At 36.3% G+C, this 24,890-nt stretch overlaps 1 protein-coding gene across 3 annotated transcripts in view; it reads left to right on the top strand.

The window, feature by feature from the left end:
* The first annotated feature begins 305 nt into the window (after positions 1 to 305).
* Ano5 (anoctamin 5) overlaps positions 306 to 24,890 on the top strand; it is a 112,727-nt gene continuing 88,142 nt past the window's right edge. For 2 of the 3 annotated variants that reach the window (XM_046438269.2, XM_046438268.2), the window contains exons 1-3: positions 306 to 761; positions 8,149 to 8,195; positions 24,530 to 24,577. In XM_046438269.2, coding sequence (XP_046294225.1) covers positions 722 to 761; positions 8,149 to 8,195; positions 24,530 to 24,577 — 135 coding nt within the window. In that variant the 5' untranslated portion in view covers positions 306 to 721. The remainder of the gene's footprint in view (positions 762 to 8,148; positions 8,196 to 24,529; positions 24,578 to 24,890) is intronic. The other variant, XM_058576900.1, reaches the window with a different exon arrangement.

Genomic DNA, 24,890 nt, shown 5'->3' with positions numbered 1-24,890 from the left:
CGAGGCGAGGGTGGCCCGGGTGAGATAGGACGGGCGAAGCCTGTTGAGAATGGAGCGGGAGAGTAAAGAGAGGCGGAGGGCCGAGGGCCAGGAGGCGGACCGCCGGCGGGCGAGCCCGGCGGCGGCGGGCCCCGAGCAGGAGCAGGGCCGGCAGGTGGAGGAGCCGCGGCCGCGGCCAAGTGGAGAAGAGGAGGCCAGCGCCCCGCTAGAAAGGCGGGAGGGCCTGGAGATGGCGGTTCCCGAGGGTGGGGCGCCGGCGGGTCCTGAGGTTGGATGTCGGGACGAGGGGCGGGGAAAGAGGTGGGGAGACGGCGACCTAGAGCAGGCGAAAAGGAAGCGCCGGGAAAGCAAAAGCAGAAAGGACTCGGGCAAGGAAGGCTGGCGCCGGGACTCGTACTGGGAGGCGTACACCGAGAGAGCCGAGAGGCGCTACCGGGAGAGGTCAGTGAAGCGCAAGGTCAAGGACGCGGAGTCCCCCGACGACAAGTGGACGTTCCCGCTGGAGAGGAAGGCCAAAGTGCCCATCCAGAAGGCGTCGGAGGAGTCTGAGGAGTCGGGGGACAGCGGCCCCGAGAAGCCCGAACTTCCCAAGCAAGCCAGGCTACCACTGCCGCGGCCCAGGATCCGTTTCAGTTTCGCCCCCAGATTGTCTCGCCGCTGGTCGCAGTGGTCGGCCACCGACACCCGTCCCCGCGACAGTGTGATCAACGAGCTAGCGAAGATGGGCGATCCCGACCTCCTGGAAATGGTGGAGCAGGAAGGTAGGACCCCCTTGGAGAGGCACCGGGAGAGGGCGGGCTGCCCGCGTGGACCCCCTCCATTCCCAGCACAAGGACCCAGGGGACGTTGGCGGCCCTGCCGCGGGAGTACCGGGGACGTTCGCTGAGTGGCCAGCCCTGCGCGAGACAGACAGCAGTATGGACATTGGGTGCTTGAGCTGGGCAGGTGGGTTTCCTTGTCCCGCGATTTCCTGTGCCACCCTCGTTGCTCCCCAGGACTCCACTGAGCCTCTGAGCAATTCTGGGCTGCTAGAGTGTGCTGAGCCTCCTAACAAGGCCCAACTGGAAAGGAGGGATTTCCCCCAAGGGAGTCACAGCTTAGAGTGCAAGATGGGGTGCCCTCTCCTGTAGGGAGCTGGCCCTCGGGTCCGTTTGCCTACCTGTCTGCTGATTACCAATCATGGGTGGAGATGCTCAATTATGGGAGGCACAGACCTTAAAGTTTCTCTGCCTGAGATTCCTTTGTTTCTGGGGACACTACTGTTTTAACAGAACAGCTTTAGTTGAAGGCTAAGTTCTGTAGAGAAGTATTTGTCCATTCTTTGCACAGACCTATGCTTCGTGGATCTATTTTAATAAACACATTTTCTTTAAAATGCACTTAGTTTTTTTGCTCATTTTCCAAGACAATAATTTCATAATAGTTTCAATGACAATAATTTCATGTCCTGTTTATTATTTGATCTAAACCTGAAAAGCAGCTTTTTAAAAAAAGTAATGAAATACACGAGCATAGTCTTACTATTCAGTTTTCAGAGACCAAGAAATAGTGTATTATTGCATCCTTCTATCCTTTAAAAACAGCTTTATTGAAATATAATCTATATACCATAAAATTCACCCATTTAAAGAATAAAGTTCAATTGTCTTACAGATTTTTGTAATCATCACCATAAAGTAATTTTAGAACACTTTCATCACTCCAAATAGAAACTGCCTATGCAGTCATTTCCCATCCTTCTCAGTTCCCACCAAAAAAAAAAAAAAAAAGCTTCAGGCAGCCAATAATCTATTTACTGTCTCTATAGATTTACCTTTTCCAGACACTTAATATAAGTAGAATCATACAATACATGGTCTGTTGCAACTGGTTCTGTATATTGGCATGTTTTTGAAGTTCACCCATTTATCAGTTCCTGATGACTTTTAATTGCTAAGTAATGTTCAATTGTAGAGATGTACCACAATAATCCAGTTATCAGGTGGTGGTCAAATGGGTTATTGAAAACATATATGTTTTCAATTTTGGAGGGTATATTCCTAGGAAGGGGATTCCTGGATCATGTACTAGCTCTGTGTTGCTTATTTTTCCAAGTGTCTGTATTGTTTTATTTTCCTACCAGTAATGTATAAGGATTTAAATTATTCCACTTCCCAACACTTGTTATGGTCTGCTTTTATTATAACTATTCCAGTAGTTGTAAACTGGTGTCTTAATATGATTTGATTTGCATTTCCCCAATGACTAATGTGTAAACTATTTTATATGCTTATTTGTTATATATATGTGTGTATTTGCATATATTTATATATGTTTATATATTCTTTGGAGAAATGTTTATTTTCAAATCCTTTTGCTCATTTTAAAATTTGAGTTAATTTTCCTTTTGTTATTGATTTGTGAGAGGTCTTTATATATTCTAGATACCAGTCCTCTTTTTATATATATGACAATATTTTCTTCCACTTCATGGGTTATCATCTTTTATTCTTTTGTTCCAGGTCACTTGAACCTCATGCCCCCCCCTTTATATTTAAAAAACTAATTCGAGGGGGCTGAGGTTGTGGCTCAGTGGTAAAGTGCTTGCCTAGCATTTGTGAAGCACTGGGTTCGATTCTCAGCACCACATATAAAGAAATAAAATAAAGATCCATTGATATTTAAAAAAAAAAAACTAATTTGAGGATAGAAAAAAATGAAGCTATTAACAACTCTAAGCTTTGAATAATGACTGATAAATATATTTATTAGGAAAAATAATTGTTCAGTGTTGCAAAAAACAGTCACATGGCTTTTAGAAGTATAAAATTGAAAGTCGTTTTCCATATTCATTTGATGGTTTAGGCTTTTGTTGAGATTTATTTCCTGTTGTAATTTTAGTAATTGAAGAGTCTGAATGGATTTTTTTTTCATTCACAGCATTCATTAATTTTTAAAAATTGATCCTTTTCAGATAAAACTATGAGAGCCCAAAATTTTATTCTTTATTGAAGGAAGAGTGGAGGGAATAAATGTATATGATGAAACTTTCTCTGTATAATTTTTTGTTTTGTTTTGTTTTTTATGGTCCTGGGGATTAGACCAAGGGCCACACATGTGTTAGGCAAGCACTCTATCCCTGAGGTACTTCTTTATATAATGAAAAAAATATATTTTAATATAACATTACAGAGATTAACCGATACTGTCTTTCAATTGTTTGGAGTCTGATGATTTTACTTACTAGAATCTATACTTAGAACTAATAGCATTTTAACATAAAGTCACATGCAGCATAAGTTCATTCTAAGACTGTTTTAGTACTTTTCCCCAAATGACTTGAGTTTTTACTTTTCATCACAAAAGACTTTGTAATATTTCTTTATTTATTTACTTGAACTTGGGATTGAACTAGTGACACTGCACTGTATAGAGCTACATTCCCAGTCCTTTTTATTTAGCCTTGTCTAAATTGCTAAGACTGATCTTGAACTTGACAACCTCCTACCTTAGCCGCCTGAGTTGCTGGAATTATAGGCATGCACCAAAGCTTTGTAATTTATTTATGCTCTCTCATCTGATTTTGATGTAGGTGAGAAAAAAGACATTGATGAATAGTACTATATATTTGATGGATAAGTCTATGACTTTATCCTTCCCAAATATCTGTGCCCAGATTTGTTCACAGATCCAGAATCCAAGTTGCAGAGTGTTGTGGCATTGGTGGGAGCAGGGCCTAAGAAGGAGAGTGGACAAGGCCACTCAGTATCTTTTATATTCTGGATGCAAAATTAAAATGTCAATTACTTTGCTGAATTGGCTTTGTTGCCCATTATCTTCTGTTATTAATAGGGTCTTATGAAAGTGCATTGTGATTAAGATGTTTATTTTAACATCAACAATCCATTGGATTTTTAGATATCCCCTTTCAGATCCCTCCCCACCTCCGAATTAAGTGACACAGTTATAAAAACAAAAGTGCTGGCTAAAGAAAGCTAAAATTTTCTAGGTTCTGGAGCATCGATTTTTAGAAGCCACTTTCATTTCTACATTTTATAGTGTCAAAGGATTTTTTAGAGTAAGTTCATTTCCTTACATGTAAACCAGTCTTATATGTCATGTGTTGCCTAAATCGCCTTCAAAGATTAAACATGGGAGAATTAAACAATTGATTTACATGTAATAAGATTTGTTTCTAGAGAGACAGTTAACATCTGGCCTGTTAAATATATTAATGAGAAATTTCTGATTTGTTGCATTTTCTCAGTCTGTTTTTATTCAGATATTTCCGTTTGGCTATTTTCCTACTGTCTACTAATTTTTAAAATGAAATTCTAATGGAAATTTGTAATAGTACACTTAAATAGTTATGTAAACAAACAGTAAAAACGTCAATGCTGCTGGAATTGAATTACTGACTAGTTGACATTATAAGGAATCTGATTTGCAATGTTCATGCTTTGATTTATGTACAGTTAGCATTGGAAGAGACAGTTTGAAAGTTGAATGTAAAAAAATAATCTATACTTAGAATCTATACATAGAACTAATACCTTTGCATGTATATTAAGCATCATGCTTAATAAAACCACCTATCATTAAGGAATGTAGATATTTGATTGTATATACAGTCATAAGCTGTTGAATTTCAGTGATATGTTCTGAGATTTTGTTAGGTGATTTCACTTTGTGGGAACATCATAGAGTACTTACACAAAAATGGATGGTATAGCCTATTACATACACAATGTCTGTAAGATTAAATCTAGGTTATATTATAATGTTACAGACATTGTGTTATATGTTGTCCATTGTTGACAGAAATGTTATTATGCTAGCACAAAACTATATTTTATTTTATGCTGCTGGTAGGAGTGTAAGGTGAGAAGACCATCTGGTTAATTCAAGAGCTATTTTAGGACTCTGGGTTTGCTGGAGAGTATATTCTTAGGAATATGCTTTCAGTGAAAACTCAGACCTTAGTCTTGGAGCTGGCTTTTCTTTTAGCATCTATCAGATAATTCTCCACAATTATTGGTACCAAACCTTTATATCTCTTGTTTCTACTCCACAAGAAGAGTATAGCCACTTAGAAATTGGAGAAATAGCAAGAAGTTGATTTGGAGTTGTTGGCTTCAAATCCTGTCCTTTCAGCTAGACCTGTTTTGACAGTGGTTTGGAGATCATGCATCATGGTTAATGTATCTTCATACTCTGTGAGGGAGTGTGAAAGTCTGTGTAAATATATGGCATGTATGAACGTCTCATTGTGCATGAGAGAGACACAGTGAGCAATGTGTGAGGAAATAAATCTATCCTGAATTTTTCTGCTTTTCACAAAACAATCCACCTTACAAAGTGTGCTCCTAAGAAAAGGATCCTCCTTACAAAGTGTACTTCTGCGGCAGTATCAGCAAGGCCTGAAAGGAGAATGTTTAAACTGACATAATGTGAAATATAAGCAGGTGTCAGCAGGGGAAGAGAACAGTTGTTCATTTCAGTGAAAGAAAGCAGTGAGTTTAAAGGTTAAATGTGAGAGGCGGACTAGTAGTGATGGGAGGTTTTCTGGAGGATTCTCTTTTCCTCTTTTCTAAATTCTCAATTAAATGAAGTGTAACAAGTTCAGACATAAATTTGAAATTTTTTAAACTTTGTTGTTTTCCGTTAAATGGGGCAAAAATAATTAGAGGAAGGAGGGATTAGTGTCTGCAATTTTTCAACTTTCTTTTCATAAAAAATGGTATTACAAATGATCAATAAACCTAGCCTAAGACTTGTACTCGATGGATTGTTCTGTCCTTGGAACAATATTTTGTTTGATGCATTCTTCTTCAGTGTAATAGTGACTGTTTCAGTTGTTAAAAAAATGTAACCCTCCTTAGGTCAATGTTCAAAGACAATATCTTGAGAGACAAAGCATGTATTTCTTAAAATACTGTTCTTTACCTATGCATTATAAGGTATAGTTCACTTTGGGTTGCTATAATAAAATAGTTGAGACTTGATACTTTATTAAAATAGGGTTTAATCAGATCACAGTTTTTGGAGGCTGCAAGACCAAGATTATGTGGCCCCATCTATTTAACCTGAACACCTTCTGGCTACATCAAAACATTGTTAATGGCATGATGGCAATTGTGTATGAGAAGGAGATATTACATGGCAAGATAGAAAATAAGAAAAAATTCAAGAGCAAGGCTTGCTCTTTTTATAAAATCTTGTTTTTGTTTTAATTTGGGTCACTGAGTATTATGTTAGTCTCTTCAAAGATTGTTGCCTCCAGTGGCCTAATTACCTGCCATTAGGACCCAAAAGTTCCACCCACTCTCAACATTGCCACAGTGGGGACCAAGCCTTCAGAATGTGAACACTTGGGGGATACACTTAAATCACATGCAAACCATGAAACAAGAACATCAGATTAGTGTGCATTCCATATTCAATGCAGCGATAGGTGTTCTGGACATTGTGAAGTTTTCAACGGTGTATCAAGGTAGTATTCATGGGAAAACATTTCTTTTGATGGTACTGTACTACATATATTTTCAGAGTATTTTAATTTATATATTTCTCTTTTTACATGAGAAATTCTCCACTCAGAAAAGTTAAGCTCTAGTTGGTTAGTTTTCACGTTTCGTTATAGCAACTGTTTGCATTTTAAGATCAGATCTTTCAACAACAACAAAAAATGCAAATAGGAAAGAAATCATTTCAACTTTATTCTGACATGCTGAAATTTAATCCAAAGAAATTTATAATAGTTATTATTAATAAGGAACAGAATCTCTATCTTAAGAGTAATAGCAGTATCAAAAAGAAGACTATTTGTTGGCCTCTTGTTTATGCTCACACAAATCTTATGAGACAGACATTATGCCCTTTATGAGATAGTTGAGAGCTCTGAACTTTTGCTGTACTCTTCAAAGGAAGGATAGGGAATCTTTTGTTTAGTTTATTAAAACACATCATACACCTTGGATAGTAGTCCCCCTTATTTGTGGGGAATACATTTTAAGACCCCCCAGTAGATTCCAGAAACTCAGATAATACCAAGTCCTATATGTATATTATTGTGCTTTTTTCTTATGATATCATACTTATGACAAAGTTTACCTTATAAAATAGGCAAAGTAAGAGATTAATAATATGAACTAATAGTATAGAACAGGTATAATAATATACTATAATAAAACTATTTGAATATAGTCTTTGTTTCTCAAAACATTTATGGTACTGTATTTACCCTCTTGTGATTCTCACTAATCATTAGTGATTTGAATAATCTGTGAAAATGAATGGACTGTTGTAAATTAAATCTTTTTCATCTGTTTAAAATCATTTTGTAAAATGAATTGTTTCTTGGATTCCGAGAAAATATTTAAATGATGGATTTGTGATTTTTCTATTTTCTTAGAACATATGTTAACTTTTCCTAAAATTATAATTATTTATTATGGGTGGCCTTTAAGTGATACCAGAATTTTATTTCATTCACCTTGTGATATTTTTTTAAAAAAATTTCATGTAAGAAGTTTTTGAGTTGATAAATATTTCATAGTATTTGTCCAAATTGGAGTCACTAGAGAGTAATAATAAGAATTCTACATTATAATATTTTTTAGTATTAGAAACTTATTTGAACATGTATTTCAGTCCAAATAAATAAGAACATAGCCGTTATGAAAATATCTGTTTGTTGGGAAAGTAATCTGAACCTGCTGAGAACTGGTATGCTCTGATAGTGTTTCCCCTGAAACCAGTTTGGTTCAGTTCCAAGAACGAAGTGGAAAAAATATTTAATGTCTCATGCTGAGAATTAGAAGACACCAGTGGACATTCTATTGAATGTTTTCTTCTTAGTGCTTTTTACCTATGGTTTGATAACTCCATTGATCAAACTTTAAGTTTATTTCTTAGTGGATGAGAGTATATCCTACACATCAGTAATTGGCATTTTCCTTTAGATTATAAACAGATTTTAGCGAGATGTCTTTTTAGGCTGTTTTCAATAATTTATTCCCAGAATGGTCTTTCAGGTATTTTCCCAGTATTTTTGCTTTGAATTTCATTTGTTTGTTGAATTCCAGTTTTCTCATTATGTAAGTTTTTGAAAGTAGTCCATCAGCTGACCAATGAAACGTGTTTTTCTATTTCTTTTTTTTTATCTAGGGAGAAGAAACAGTAGAGAATTCATCTATAGTGTTGAAACGAGTGATGTAAGTGAATTATATATGTATTAACTCCCTTGTATTTAAGAGACAAAATTTATCAAGGCAAAGTTAGCAGTGTCCTTCCTATGAACAGTTAAGTCTTTGTACTTTAGTTTATTTACTCAGGCTACATTTTATTTTGTCCTCCAACCTATTCACTTTTTTGTAAGTCCATGTTTCATGCAGATTTAGTAATAGATATTTCTAGCTGTTATAAGGAACAAACCTAAGTTTGAATGTTTTAACCTTTTTTTGTGAAATGAACTCGGATATTCTGGATTTTCATACACAACGTAATAGTATTCAACCAAACCCTTTGGGAGAGCTTAATACAGGCTTATTTATACCTATTTTCTTTTTTAATATTTATTTTTTAATTGTAGTTGGACACAATTTTAAAAATAAAATAAAAAACACAAAATAAAAATACCTTTATTTTGCTTATTTATTTTTTTGTGGTGCTGAGGATTGAACTCAGGGCCTTATATGTGCTAGGTGAGCACTCTACTGCTGAGCCACAACCCCAGCCTCCGAACCCACTTTTTATGTTAAGAATCTTTAGTATGTTATGTGTTTTAATCAGTCAATCTGCTAGAATTCAAGTGATTCAACTTTAGTTAAATAAACATATTGAATAGCATAATAAAATGAGTGGCTGGGGTTGTGGCGCAGTAGTAGAGAGCCTTCCTAGCATGGCTCAATTCTCAGCACCACATATAAATAAAATAAAATAAAGGTCTCTCAACAACTAAAATTTTTTTAAAAAAAATAATAATAATTGGCCCTTTTTATTTGTGGTTTTCACATCTGTAGCTTTAATCAACTGAGAATCAAAAATATCTGGAAAAGATAATTGTGTCTCTATAGAACATTTATATTTTTTCTTTGTCGTTATTCTCTACACAATGCAATACAATACTACTTACATAGCATTTACATTATATTAGATGTTATAAGGAATCTAGAGATGATTTATAGTATGAAAAAATTAGGTGGAGGCTATATGCAAATTCCATGCCATTTTTTTAATGAACTTGGGCATTGTTGGATTTTGGTATCTACAGGGGATACTGGAACTAATCCCTTGAAGATACCAAGGAATAATATACAACTTGTAAAAACCTAGAATTACTTCAACCAAAGGTCTTATTTTACTTATATAAGCTTTTAAAAAATATGACACTTTATATTGCTTCTATGCCAAGTATAAACATTCTAAAAGTGTTTCAATAAAATAATCTTTCTGGTAGGTTCTAATTGATTTAGAACTCTGCACAGCTCTCACAAAGGTAGATGCCCCAAAGTTAGGTTAGAGGTATCTAGTCAGATAAAATCAGTTTTTTAAAAATAAATTTCTAGGAGCCAGGCACAGTGACACATGCCTGTAATCCCAGCTACTCAGGAGGCTCAGGTGGGAGGTTTGCCAGCTTGAGACACATTTGAGCAAAATAAAAAGAGTCAGAGATGTAGCTCAGTAGTAGAGCACTTCCCTAGTAAGTCTCAGGCCTTGGATTCTATTCCTGGCATTCAAATAAAAATTCTAGGAATAACAGAAATTACCACTTGGGGAAACATATCCTTTCAGGATAAGTTGGCTGTGGGTTGGTTGGCTGGATAAATTGGCTGAATAATAAATATGATGGTTGACTTAAAAGAAAGTCCCTAGGATTCCTTTAAAAGCTCAGTGAGCATGATACTGAGAGAAGCAATATGAGAACTGGCAGGTACTATGAAAATAATATAGTCCAGTGATTTTTTTAATGGTGTAGTTTGCAGATCATCTGAATAAATTTTTTTTTTTAAACGCAGACTCTTGAACCCAATCTCATATGTCTACCAATCTTTGAGGATAAGGATGAAGTTGTTATGATTTTTTAAAAAGTATTAAACATGATTCTTAATGTCACTAGATTTGAAAATCACTATCATAGAGCAGGGTCTCCACAACCAGAGTGATATAATGTGCTACATTATATACATTAAAACATATTGAGTAAGTGAATACATAAATCAAGACAATTGTTTAGAAAATAAAGATCATGAAACATAAGTTTTCGTGTCATTAGTGTAGACAGAGGAAAGATTTATGAGACTGATCCAATTAAAATAATAACAAATATGTTGTTATTTTCATATTGACATAGTTACTACTTCCAGGATGATGTAGAAAATTTCTATCCTATTTGTTCTTCTAAGTACAGCTAAAACTTCTAGACATCATATATAAAACAAACATAATAGGACTTTGAAGTTAGAAGAATAGAGACCAAAAATGGGCAGCCTTGAAACACAAGAAAAAAAAACAAACAAACATGGAGTTAGTTCTTGGGTTTACTCTTTGCTTTGTATGTTGTAGCTGGCTATTGGAGAAGCCAGCAACCAGAAATGCTGACACTGGCAAAGAAAATCTCAAGAAATGCCTACTCTGTATAGGAAAAGGCTGACCTAGGAAGACAGAAAACTCTTAGCCAGTAAATACTTTATTGCAGCCAAACACCATGGGGTGGGGTGGGGAATCAAGACCCCATCACTACCCCCTCTACCAGAGCTTAAGCATGGAGGCTAGATTTTCACCCCCAGCTGTTGGTGATAAAGTGCTTTGACTCCCTGTAGTGTTGGTGTCAGAGAATTTTGAACAGAGAGCTGGAACTTTCATTCCCACAGGTGATAAAAGTCCTTTTGACATCCTGTCCCTTTATGGTGTCAGTGGAGACCATGTGAGGAACTGGGACTTCCATACCCAGTAGTGGTAAAATGGTACAGCAACTCTTCCTTGCTGGGGAGGTGACAGAGGTGGTCTGGTGGTAAGTTAGAAGCTTCATCACTGCCCACAGGAAGAGAAGCCACCTCTACCCCCTTTCCCACCATGGTGACAGTGGAGGGCATTTGGGAACTGAAAATGAGGCATTCTTGCTCTTGGAATCAGGGAAGGCCTATGGGTGAGATTGGAGTCTCACCCCAACTGAGCAGTTATGAGAAACCCTTCCACTGCTGCCTTCTTCCATGTCCACAGAGGCTGAGTTTCTATTATCACTGAGAAGTGAGGCATCACCCTGCTTACTCACCTGGAAGTAGTATCAGCAGGTTTAAATAAAATCAATAGTTTTAACACATTATATTCCCAAGTCCATGTTTTTATAGGAAATGACTCACAATGCCAAGAAATGGAAGAATGAGAAAATATGATTAACAGATGCCAGTTCTAACATGATATCAAAAATTAAAAGTATAAAGAAGAGTAAAATGGAAACTTTAGAAGTGAAAATACTTACTAGGAGAATCAAGGGAATAGAGTAAGGAATCTGTGATGTTGAAGATAAAAGAATACAAATTGCCCAATGTGAACAGCAGAGGAACCTGTGGGACTTAACAAAAGTTTTAGCATTCAGGAGAGTAGAGTCCTGAGAGAGGAGAGAAAGTGAACTACAGACATATTCAAGAAAATCATAGCTGGAATACCAAAGCGTCAAAAGACATTAAGACCCACAATTTCTAAGAACTGAAGGAACCCCAAATAGGATGAATCCCAAAAATTACAGATGAATCAGACTAAAATTAATTCTTAAAATTGAGAATTAGGAAAAAAATATTGAAAGCAGTGAAGAAAATAACACATTAACTCTAGGAGAAAAGTAGTGAAAATGACAGCACATTTCTTATAAGAATTCAGATTCTGAAGGAAATGATGCAAAAATTTTCAAAAGTATATAACTCAAAAGTATATAACTACAGAAATTTATAACCAGTGAAATACATGTCAGGAGTGAAAATTTCAGATAAAGGAAGGGAAGATGGCGGCGAAGGGAGAGCATTACCCCCGTGTACCACGTCACTGTGCGGGAGAATGACGAGTTAGAACGGCTAAAAGCTATCTTGTTAGGAATTTCCAGCAAAATTGGGGTGCTCCAAAACCTAGAGGAAAGATTTCCATCTCATGAGGATCAGCTACGGGGGCTCAAACGCGAGAGATTTGTCTGCACGGAGGGTCACGCCGCTTATTCAGCAAATTGCCCTGCGGCTAGAGTCTGCGGCGCACGCTGGGAAACAAGGAGATAACAACGCAAAGATACAGTGCTGCAGTTTCCGCGGGCTTCTGCCAGCTGTGCAGTCACTGTACTAAGTGCTGAATTCTGGGTTTGAGACGGGGGAAGGAAGCGGTCCAATTCGGTTCTCCACACAGGTCAGACCACAGAGGAAGCCAGCGGCCACCATCTTGGAGAGCTGACGTCACCATCCCTGTTTTCGACTGATCGCAGCTCATTCAGCCATAGAACAGGTAATTTCAGGCTGCCATTCGCCTGCGGCTCGCAAACAAATTACTCAGGCTCAGTGCTAAATAACCCGCAGAAACTGCTTCTTGGAGCCTGCTCCTATCAGAACATACACCGAGCACGGAGTGGCCAAATTCCGGCTCCCGGAACTGCTCTGGCCCAGGGATAAAGAACCCGCAGAAACTGCTTCTCGGTCCGGGTCCTGCTGAATACTGTGGAGGTAAATACCAACCGAGCCTTCATAGGCAGTGGCAACAGGACTGAGACAGGGCTTGTGAGGGCCAGTCAGGACTCACCCGTTGCTTTGGTCACCCAGCAAAGGGAACGAAATGCTGCCATTCGCATGGGATACCAACATGGCAGAGATCTGATGTCATCAGAAAGCGGCGGAGGAGAGAACTTCATCGATACCAGCGGCGACAGAAACAGTTGGTCTCCTAGTAAAGAAAGTGAGTCACAAACACCCGAGTCTCTCTCACTTTCTCATCAAGCCAGAGGGGCAGAGCAGAGCCACCGCCCGCGACCGGATCAGGCCCAGCGGCCCGCTGGTGTGGTAGTCACGTAACCCCAATTGGAGTAGGGGCAGAGCAGAGCCGCCACCCGCGCCCGCAAGGTAGGCAGACCTGCGCGCGACTGGCAGAACAGGCCCAGCGGCACTCGGGTGTGGTAGGAGGGGCAGGGCAGAGCCGCCACCCGCGCCTGCAAGGTAGGCAGACCTGCGACAGACTGGTGGATCAGGCCCGGTGGCCTGCCGGCATGGTACACACATCACCCCAATTGGAGTAGGGGCAGAGCAGAGCTTTCGCCCGCGCCCGGGACAGGCCCAGCGGCCCGCCGGCGCGGTAGTCACGTCACCCCAATTGGAGTAGGGGCAGAGCAGAGCTGCCTCCCGCGCCCGGAATAAGCCCAGCGACCCGCCGGCGTGGTAGACACGTCACCCCAATTGGAATAAGGGCAGAGCAGAGCCGCCGCCCACGCCTGCAAGGTAGGCAGACCTGCGACCAACCAGCAGAACAGGCCCAGGGGTCCGTGGGCGTGGTAGATTCCTCACACCAATTGGAGGAGGGGCAGAGCAGAGCCACCGACCGCGCCTTCAAGGTAGGCAGACCGCAGCCCGACCCTGCAAGAGAGACTTTTCAACTATACAAGAGCAATATAAATATATAGGGGGAAAATTTTTCAAAAACACAACAGTTTCACCAAGCAGAAAGAAACACAAGCAGTATGAAAAGACAAGGAAAGAAAGGACCACAAGCAATGCAGGTCAACTCAACTTTAGAAGAGGTAACAGCTGCAGCAGATGGAATGTCAGATAAAGAATTCAGGATATACATGCTTCAGATGATCTGGAGTCTCAAGGAAGACATTAGACAGCAAAATCAGACAATGAAAGATCACTTCGACAATGAATTACACAAACAAATCCAGGAAGCAAAAGATCAACTATACAGGGAGATAGAGGTTGTAAAAAAAAAAAAAAAAAAAACAGAAATCCTAGAAATGCAGGAAGCAATAAACCAACTTAAAAACTCAATTGAGAATACTACCAGCAGAGTAGAACACTTAGAAGATAGAACATCAGACAATGAAGACAAAGTATTTCAACTTGAAAAGAACATAGACAGCTCAGCAAGACTGTTAAGAAACCATGAGCAGAACATCCAAGAAATATGGGATAACATAAAGAGACCAAACTTAAGAGTCATTGGGATACAGGAAGGGATAGAGGTTCAAACCAAAGGAATGAGCAATCTATTCAATGAAATAATATGAGAAAACTTCCCAGACTTGAAGAATGAGACAGAATCCCAAATCCTAGAAGCCTACAGGACGCCGACTGTGCAAAATCATAAGAGATCCACACCTAGACACATTATAATGAAGATGCCCAACATACAGAATAAGGAGAGAATTTTAAAAGCTACAAGAGAAAGGAAGCAGATTACATTTAGGGGTAAGCCAATCAGGATAACAGCTGATCTTTCAACACAGATTCTGAAAGCTAGAAGATCCTGGAATACCATATTTCAAACACTGAAAGAAAATGGATTCCAACCAAGAATTGTGTATCCAGCGAAATTAAGCTTCAGGATGGAAGATGAAATTAAAACCTTCCACGATAAACAAAAGTTAAAAGAATTTGCAGCTAGAAAACCATCTCTTCAAAACATCCTCGGCAAAACATTACAGGAAGAGGAAATGGAAAATATCAATGAAAACCAACAGTGGGAGGTAGGACACTAAAGGGGGGAAAATAATCAAAGAGGAAAACAAACCATGTATAGTAACATAAATAAACAAATATGGCTGGAAGAACAACCCATATCTCAATAATAACCCTAAATGTTAATGGCTTAAACTCACCAATTAAGAGACACAGGCTAGTAGAATGGATCACAAAACAAGACCCAACAATATGCTGCCTACAGGAGATGCATTTGATAGGAAAAGACATACATAGGTTGAAGGTGAAAGGTTGGGAAAAATCATATCACTCATATGGACTTCGGAAACAAGCAGGAGTGTCCATACTCATATCAAATAAAATAGATTTCAAGCCCAAGTTAATCAAAAGGGATAAAGAGGGACACTACATACTGCTTAAGGGAACCATACACCAACAAGACATAACAATCATAAATATATATGCCCCAAACAATGGTGCAGCTATGTTCATCAAACAAACTCTTCTCAAGTTCAAGAGTCTAATAGACCACCATACAATAATCATGGGAGATTTCAACACACCTCTCTCACCACTGGACAGATCTTCCAAACAAAAGTTGAATAAGGAAACTATAGAACTCAATAACACAATTAATAACCTAGACTTAATTGACATATCCAGAATATACCACCCAACATCAAGCAGTTACACTTTTTTCTCAGCAGCACATGGATCCTTCTCAAAAATAGATCATATATTATGTCACAGGGCAACTCTTAGACAATATAAAGGAGTAGAGATAAAACCATGCATCTTATCTGATCATAATGGAATGAAACTGAAAATCAAGATAAAAGAAGGAAGGAAAAATCATGCATCACTTGGAGAATGAACAATAGGTTACTGAATGATCAAAGGGTTATAGAAGACATCAACGAGGAAATTAAAAAATTCTTAGAGATAAATGAAAACACAGACACAACATATTGGAATCTATGGGACACATTGAAAGCAGTTCTAAGAGGAAAATTCATTGCTTGGAGTTCATTCCTTAAAAAAAGAAAAAACCAACAAATAAATGCTCTCATACTTCATCTCAAAATCCTAGAAAAAGAAGAGCAAAACAACAGCAAAAGAAGTAGAAGGCAAGAAATAATAAAAATCAGAGCTGAAATTAATGAAATCGAAACAAAAGAAACAATTGAAAAAATTGACAAAACTAAAAGTTGGTTCTTTGAAAAAATAAATAAAATCGATTACTAGCATACAGGATGAAAAAGGCAATATCACAACAGACACTTCAGAAATACAGAAGATAATCAAAAATTATTTTGAATCCTTATACTCCAATAAATTAGAAGATAGTGAAGGCATAGATAAATTTCTTAAGTCATATGATCTGCCCAGATTGAGTCAGGAGGATATAGACAACCTAAACAGACCAATATCAATTGAGGAAATAGAAGAAACCATCAAAAGACTACCAACTAAGAAAAGCCCAGGACCGGATGGGTATACAGCAGAGTTTTACAAAACCTTTAAAGAGGAACTAATACCAATACTTTTCAAGCTACTTCAGGAAATAGAAAAAGAGGGAGAACTTCCAAATTCATTCTACGAGGCCAACATCACCCTGATTCCTAAACCAGACAAAGACACTTCAAAGAAAGAAAACTACAGACCAATATCTCTAATGAACCTAGATTCAAAAATCCTCAATAAAATTCTGGCGAATCAGATACAAAAACATATCAAAAAAATTGTGCACCATGATCAAGTAGGATTCATCCCTGGGATGCAAGGCTGGTTCAATATATGGAAATCAATAAATGTTATTCACCACATCAATAGACTTAAAAGTAAGAACCATATGATCATCTCGATAGATGCAGAAAAAGCATTGGACAAAGTACAGCATCCCTATATGTTCAAAACTCTAGAAAAACTAGGGATAACAAGAACATACCTCAATATTGTAAAAGCAATCTATGCTAAGCCTCAGGCTAGCATCATTCTGAATGGAGAAAAACTGAAGGCATTCCCTCTAAAATCTGGAACAAAACAGGGATGCCCTCTCTCACCACTTCTGTTCAACATAGTTCTCGAAACACTGGCCAGAGCAATTAGACGAAAGAAATTAAAGGCATAAAAATAGGAAAAGAAGAACTTAAATTAGCACTATTTGCGGGTGACATGATTCTATACCTAGCAGACCCAAAAGAGTCTACAAAGAAACTATTAGAGCTAATAAATGAATTCAGCAAAGTGTCAGGATATAAAATCAACACGCATAAATCAAAGGCATTCCTGTATATCAGCGACAAATCCTCTGAAATGGAAATGAGGACAACCACTCCATTCACAATATCTTAAAAAAAATAAAATACTTGGGAATCAACCTAACAAAAGAGGTGAAAGACTTATACAATGAAAACTACAGAACCCTAAAGAGAGAAATAGATGAAGATCTTAGAAGATGGAAAAATATACCCTGTTCATGGATACGCAGAACTAACATCATCAAAATGGCGATATTACCAAAAGTTCTCTATAGTTTAATGCAATGCCAATCAAAATCCCAACGGCATTTCTTGTAGAAATAGAGAAAGCAATCATGAAATTCATAGGGAAAAATAAAAGACCCAGAATAGCAAAAACAATGCTAAGCAGGAAGTGTGAATCAGGCGGTATAGCGATACCAGACTTCAAACTATACTACAGAGCAATAGTAACAAAAACAGCATGGTACTGGTACCAAAACAGGCGGGTGGACCAATGGTACAGAATAGAGGACACAGAAACCAATCCACAAAACTACAACTATCTTATATTTGATAAAGGGGCTAAAAGCATGCAATGGAGGAAGGATAGCATCTTCAACAAATGGTGCTGGGAAAACTGGAAATCCATATGCAACAAAATGAAACTGAATCCCTTTCTCTCGCCATGCACAAAAGTGAATTCAAAATGGATCAAGGAGCTTGATATCAAATCAGAGACACGCCGTCTGATAGAAGAAAAAGTTGGGTACAATCTACATACTGTGGGGTCGGGCTCCAAATTCCTCAGTAGGACACCCATAGCACAAAAGTTAATAACTAGAATCAACAAATGGGACTTACTCAAACTAAAAAGTTTTTTCTCAGCAAAAGAATCAATAAGAGAGGTAAATAGGGAGCCTACATCCTGGGAACAAATCTTTACTCCTCACACTTCAGATAGAGCCCTAATATCCAGAGTATACGAAGAACTCAAAAAATTAGACAAGAAGATAACAAACAACCCAATCAACAAATGGGCCAAGGAGATTTCTTGGAAAGCTGGGAATGGAGCCACCATTTGACCCACCGCTATTCCCCTTCTTGGTCTATTCCCTAAAGACCTAAAAAGAGCATGCTACAGGGACACTGCTACATTGATGTTCATAGCAGCACAATTCACAATAGCAAGACTGTGGAACCAACCTAGATGCCCTTCAATAGACGAATGGATAAAAAAAATGTGACATTTATACACAATGGAGTATTACTCTGCATTAAAAAATGACAAAATCATAGAATTTGCAGGGAAATGGATGGCATTAGATCAGATTATGCTAAGTGAAGCTAGCCAATCCCTAAAAAACAAATGCCAAATGTCTTCTTTGATATAAGGAGAGTAACTAAGAACAGAGTAGGGACAAAGAGCATGAGAAGAAGATTAACATTAAACTGGGATGAGAGATGGGAGGGAAAGGGAGAGAGAAGGGAAATTGCATGGAAATGGAAGGAGACCCTTAGGGTTATACAAAAGTACATACAAGAGGAAGTGAGGGGAAAGGGGAAAATAATACAAGGGGGAGAAATGAATGACAGTAGAGGGGATAGAGAGAGAAGAGGGGAGGGGAGGGGAGTGGAGGGGGGATAGTAGAGGATAGGAAAGGCAGCAGAATACAACAGACACTAGTATGGCAATATGTAAATCAATGGATGTGTAACTGATGTGATTCTGCAATTTGTATACGGGGTAAAAATGGGAGTTCATAACCCACTTGAATCAAAGTATGAAATATGATATATCAATAACTATGTAATGTTTTGAACAACCAACAATAAAAAAATTAAAAAAAAGAAAATTTCAGGCATAATTGAATAAGGAAATCTTAAGGATATTCACAAAAAATAAAACAGAGATTCACAAAACAGAAAATACTATCCTTCATAACATAAACAAAAAATATTTAATAAAATATTAGCAAATAAAATTCAGTACTGTATGAAAAGAATTGTATACCATGAAAAAGTGGAGTTTATTCCAGTGATACAAACATCATTTATTATTTGAAAAACATCATATTAAAAAGTTAAGGAGGGCTGTGGCTATAGCTCCGCGGTAGAGCACTTGCCTAGCATGCATGAGGCACTGGGTTCAATTCTTAGCACCATATAAATACGTAAAATAAAGATCCATCAACAACTAGAAAAAATATTTTAAAAAGCTAAGGAATAAAAATGATATTTTATTAGAAAAAAATTGTTAAGACTCAATGTCCATGCATTAAAGACAAAGAAAGAAATCCTATACAAACTCTCAGAAAAGTAGGAATAGAGGGTTATTTTCTTAATTTGTTAAAGAATATCCACAAAATACCTTCAGTAACATCATGTTTTATAGTAAAGGATAGAAAGCTTTCTTCATAAAATCAGGAATAAAGATCACTTGCCATTTCTATTAAAGAAATTGTTGAAGTCTTGAGATAAGACAAGAAAATAAAAGGCACACAGAACAGAAAGGAACAAATAAAACTGTCCCTGTTTGCAGAAAATTTGATGGTCTACATAGAAAATTCCAACAAATATGTAAAAACAAAAGCAAATAAACCTACAGCTAGTTAAGTGAGGTGACCAAGGTCATGGAATACAAGAGAATAATATAGAACTCAATTGTGTTTATATATACTGGCAGTGAACATATGAAAACCCCAGTTGGCATATGGCTTAATGCAATTCCTGTCAAAATATCTGCATGGTATCTTGTATATAGACAGGTTTATTCTTAAAAAAATATGGAATGACAAGAAAGTAAGAGATAAACCAATTTCAAGAAAGAATAAAGTGGAAGGAATCACCAATACATCTTATTTTAAGATTTTTTTTTAGCTGTATTCTGAAGAGGGAAAGCTATGTAGATTAATGAAACAGAAAAAGAAACCTCATAAATAGCTTCATATACATACAGCAAAATGATTTTTGGTATGAAAAACAGTTCCAATGAAGGAAAGATAGTCTTTTCAACAAATGTTGCTGGAGCATTTGTGTATCCATGGGCATCCCTGGGAACGTCAACCTAAACTTCACACCTTATACAAAAATTAATTCAACCCTGAATATAGGTTTCAATGTAAAACATAAAACTTAAAACTTTTTGAAGAAAAAGTAAGTTAAACTCTTTGAAAACCAAGTCATGTTAAAGAGATTTTAAACATAACAGAAAAGCAAGATGTATAAGAGAAAAAATTGATAAATTGGAATTTGTCATATTAAGTATATCTTGTCCTATGAAAGATCATAGGAGAATTTACAGAGTTATAGTATAAGTTACACACTGAGAGAAATATTTACATATTATTTATCTAACAAAAGATTTGTGTCATGGTATAGAGATGGTCCCCTACTTATAGCACAACTTATGTTTTTTTGTATGCTATCATGATATGAAAATCCTATACTTTCAATAGAAATTATACCTTGAATTTTAAAGTCTGGTCTTTTCTTGGACCTGTAATATGTGGCATGATACACTGTCATTATACTAGGCAGCAGCAGCAGCAAAACACACAGTTACCCACACACTCTAGAGTATACGGTGTTGCTGAGCTGTGATGCTCGGTAGGTTAGGTGTATTAGATATATTTTCATTTTGGAATATTCTCAACTTGTGATGGCTTTTTAAACATAACCCCATTGTAAATTGAGGATCATCTATAAAATAATAAAAATGTTCAACATTAAAAATCAAACCACCCATTTAGAAAATGGACAAAATATGTGATGGAACATTTTCGTAAAGAGGAAATATAGGTGACAGATAAGCACATGAAAATATGCTCAATTCATCTGTTGACAGACAACTGGTAGGCTGGTTTTTAATTTTGCTATTGTGCATTCTGCTGCTGTAAACATTGATCCGAATGGATCACTATATAAGGTGATGGCTCTTATTTTGAATAAATACCAAGGACTAGCATAACTGGGTCATATAGTGATTCCTTTCCTAATCTTTTGAGGAATCTACAAAATGTGGTATATGTACACAACTAGGCTCCAGGGCATTGTGCTGAATTAAAATATATATACATATATACATATATATATGTATATATACATATATACATATATATATGTATATATATATATGTATATATATAATCAGAAGTATACATATTTTTTTCACTCCATTTTTATAACTCCCCTGAAACAACATTAGAAACCTGGAGGAAAACATAGTGGTTCCTAGGGGATATTGACTTTGAGGAGAAGGAAAATGGACAGAAATTTAAAAGGGTTGCATGAGGGAGATCTTTGTAGATGGAATAGCTCTGAATATTGCTTGGTATGGTTCGCATCCAAATGTACATATGTGATAAAAGAACATGGAACTATACACACATTGTACTCATATTAGTTTCCTAGATTTGATATTTTTTCTGTTATTATGTAAAATGCAATCATTAGGGGAAATTGATTCAAGGGTATATGAGATCTCTCGTATTTTGTAAAATTCCCATGAAGCTATCATTATTTCAAAATATTTTTAAAGTGAGTACAACCTTCATTATTTAATGCCAATATTTTCCATCAATATTCAAGTGCCATAAAAATGAAAACTCTACTTTGCAGTGAATTTTAAAAAAAGAAATATGTTAATATAATATTCATCCACATATTGGATTGAGGCAGAGATGACTAGAATCAATGAATAATTTAATCCATTAGTAAATGTTGGGCTAATGAACTGATGAATGTTTGGGCTATTTATGACAGAAGTATGTATAGAAATTCTAGTTTCCTTATTTCAAAATTGTTTTGTGCATTGAAAAGTTCTTCTGTATTTTCATAACTGCTTAAAGAGTGAAGAACTGAATTCCAGAGTGTTGAGTTACCTCTGATTTAGAATTAATATAGGTCGTCATTAAACATTGTTACAGTCTTTTGGAGATAAGATAATTCATATGAATTGAAAATTTATGATACAAATAGCAAACTTATCAATGACCACTGGAAAGTAACTAAAGATTAATTTTAAGAAGCCAATATTTATTGAGAACTTTTTATCTCATTTAATTTTGCTGTGTGGATGTCATGGTAAACTTACTCAAGTATACATATGTAGTTAGTTTTACATATTGAAGAAGAAATTTATGAAGATTCTGTAAAGTGAAACTATATAAATTGATATATTATTTTATCTATGAAATTTAGGAGCTGATCATTCCATATTTCTTTTATTTTTCCCATTTTTGCTTAATTTTTTATTGGTGCATATTATTTACACACAATAATGGGTTTCATTGTGGAATAGTAATATAAGAATATAACAATTCACCTGACAGTATTACTTCTTTAAGAATACTATATTAAGAACCCTATGTAAAATTGAGCTATAGTTCTGGGATTTTCTTTGCTGATGGATTACAATTATTTCTTCTATCTCTCTCCGTTATTGGTTTATTGAAGTTTTCTATGTATTTCTGATTGAATGATAGTAGCTTAATAATAATAAATAATAATAAATTATAAATAAATTATAAAATCCATATGTAAACTCATACGAACACAGACATGCTTAGTGGAACAGAATACAGAACCCAGAAATAAATCCAAAAAGATAGAGTCATACAAATTTTGACAAGGGCTCAGTCTAAGAGGTCTCAGTGGGAAATGGATAGTCTATGCAGTAAGTGATTCTTGAAATACTGGATTTCCATGTAGAAGAATGTATTTGGATCCTTATCTTAAATCCTATACCGGCTACTTAAAATGGATAAAATAGATGAAAGACTTAAATGTGAGATCTGAAACTACTGATCTTAGGAAAAAATTTCCTGGAAATTGTCCTTGAATTTTTGAGTATCACAGTAAAATTCAGGTTACAAAAACAAATAAGTGAAAGGTACTACATCAAACTAGAAACTTCTTCATAGGGAAGGAAATAACAAAACTGAAAAGGCAATCCATGGACTGGGAAAATAATTACAAACCACGTATTTGACAATGTGTTAATATTGTAAATTTTACTCTACAACTCAAAGGTAGAAAAACATGTAACCCAGTTTAAAAAAAAATGGGCAAAGGACCTGAATGTCTATTTCTCCAAAGAAGACATAAGAATGCCCAAAATATGTGCTAAACAATCGGAGAATGAAAATTAAAACCATTGTGAGATCAGATTATATTGAATACCTTAAATATACATAATGAAATATGCATAATAAGTTAATTCAAAACCAGAAAATTCCTATGTAGAAGTTTTGTTATGTTTTTTTTTCTGAATTTCAATCTCCACATCTTTCCTATTTAATATTCCAAATATTCAGAATGACTGACTTCTCTGTGTCTATGATGATTTATAGCTTCTGAATAGTGTCCCATTTTGCTACTAAAGTTTGTATTACTTTCCGTTTATTCATTTTGTCTCATTTTGTACTATTTCACTAAATCCTTTGATGGTTGGAGTCAAGAAAGAAGGCACCTGAGAAATGAAGGTTATTGCCACTGTTGAGGGAAATGTAGAATTGATAACAGTCTTTTGCCAAATAAAGAGGTCAGTAAGAAGGGAGATAATGCAATACTCAGCAAAAAGTAGAAAAACTCATTATTTTATTTTACATTTTGCCAACTGGAGATATAACCGCAGACTTTGATTGAAATGAGACCAAATTTATTTTTCCTGAAGTGAGAGATTATAAGGTACTACACTGGTTGCTTTTGGAATATTTCTTAAATTTTTTTGTATTCTTTTATAAGCAAAGAAACTGACCTTTCTGTAGGATAATTTTTAAAAAGTTATAAAAAAGCAATATACAATGAAAATATACTATGGAACTATACATTTTATTTGTAGAGACTGCTATTTCAGAATTGACTGATTAAGATATTCCTTATTTGATAGCTGACATATTTAGATTTGCTAGTGAAAATCATTCACAGTCCACAAGTTAGAATCACAGGTAAGTGGAATAGTATTTTTAGCAAGTCTTTAATGATTCCCACTACTTTTTGCGTAAAGTTATATTGAATAAAATGCTATGGTAATTTACATGTGTTCAAAATTATCTCTTCTTCCTCTTTAATAACACAAAGAGATCACTTCTTCCTGGCATGGTTTGCCACTTAACTCCTCCCAGATTGCCCTATGAGTGTTTTATATAACTATAAATTCTTAAGAATCCTGATGATAACTTTTATAAAACCAATGTTGTAAGGCAGAAAATACCAATTAATTTTGCTCTTCTGGTTGATCCTGTTCAAAATTCAGTGCATTCGAAGAATAGAGCTTCTGGTTCTTTCCCTGTAAAATTATTACATTCTTAAGCATTTCTTAGGTCACATATTATTTAATAAAAGTACTTCCCAAATTATCATTCTTTCTAAAAGATCCATTCCTTCTCTTTATATACAGAGACTTGTATACATACAGGCACATACATAGATATCTAGATCCATACATGTACATGGATATATATGTATATACAAAATTTGAGGCCCACTTTCAGGAGTTTCATAATTCACTTGAGTTCCCATTTTTGTATCTGTGCATAGGAAACCTTAATTTTTTTGTTATGGAAATTTAAAAGTTCCACTTGGCTTGATGGACACTATTATTGACAGCATTATATCTCCCCCCCCCCACGCTATTAACAGAGCCTGAGCAGCGCAGAAACCTGTTTTCTCATCAATGAAGAAAGAATGGTAAGCAATTGGTACTAACAATGGCACACATGGGATACCTTTTTGCATACTGCAAGGTGATGCTATCTTTCCCAATGTAGTCTTTTTGAAGACCCTAACACATGGTATTTGATAGTTCATTACTTTTGTAAAAATACCTTATGTAGGGAAAATAACATCAGTCACACTAATGAGAATGACATATTAAGCATAGCATTTTGCTTGCATTTTAATAACTTCTAGTTTGCAAAAGAGAAAATGAAAAGTCCAGTGAGTTTATGACTTGATCCACATCATCAGTATGGGTGGTTAAAGGATGGATCCTAGACTAGAG

Source organism: Marmota monax, unplaced genomic scaffold, assembly GCF_021218885.2.
Source record: "Marmota monax isolate L192 unplaced genomic scaffold, Marmota_monax_Labrador192_F-V1.1 WCK01_AAM20220418_F8-fsc00061, whole genome shotgun sequence".
Taxonomy (NCBI): Eukaryota; Metazoa; Chordata; class Mammalia; order Rodentia; family Sciuridae; genus Marmota; species Marmota monax.
Note: the sequence above shows the minus strand (reverse complement) of the source record. Positions and strands in the feature narration are given on the sequence as shown.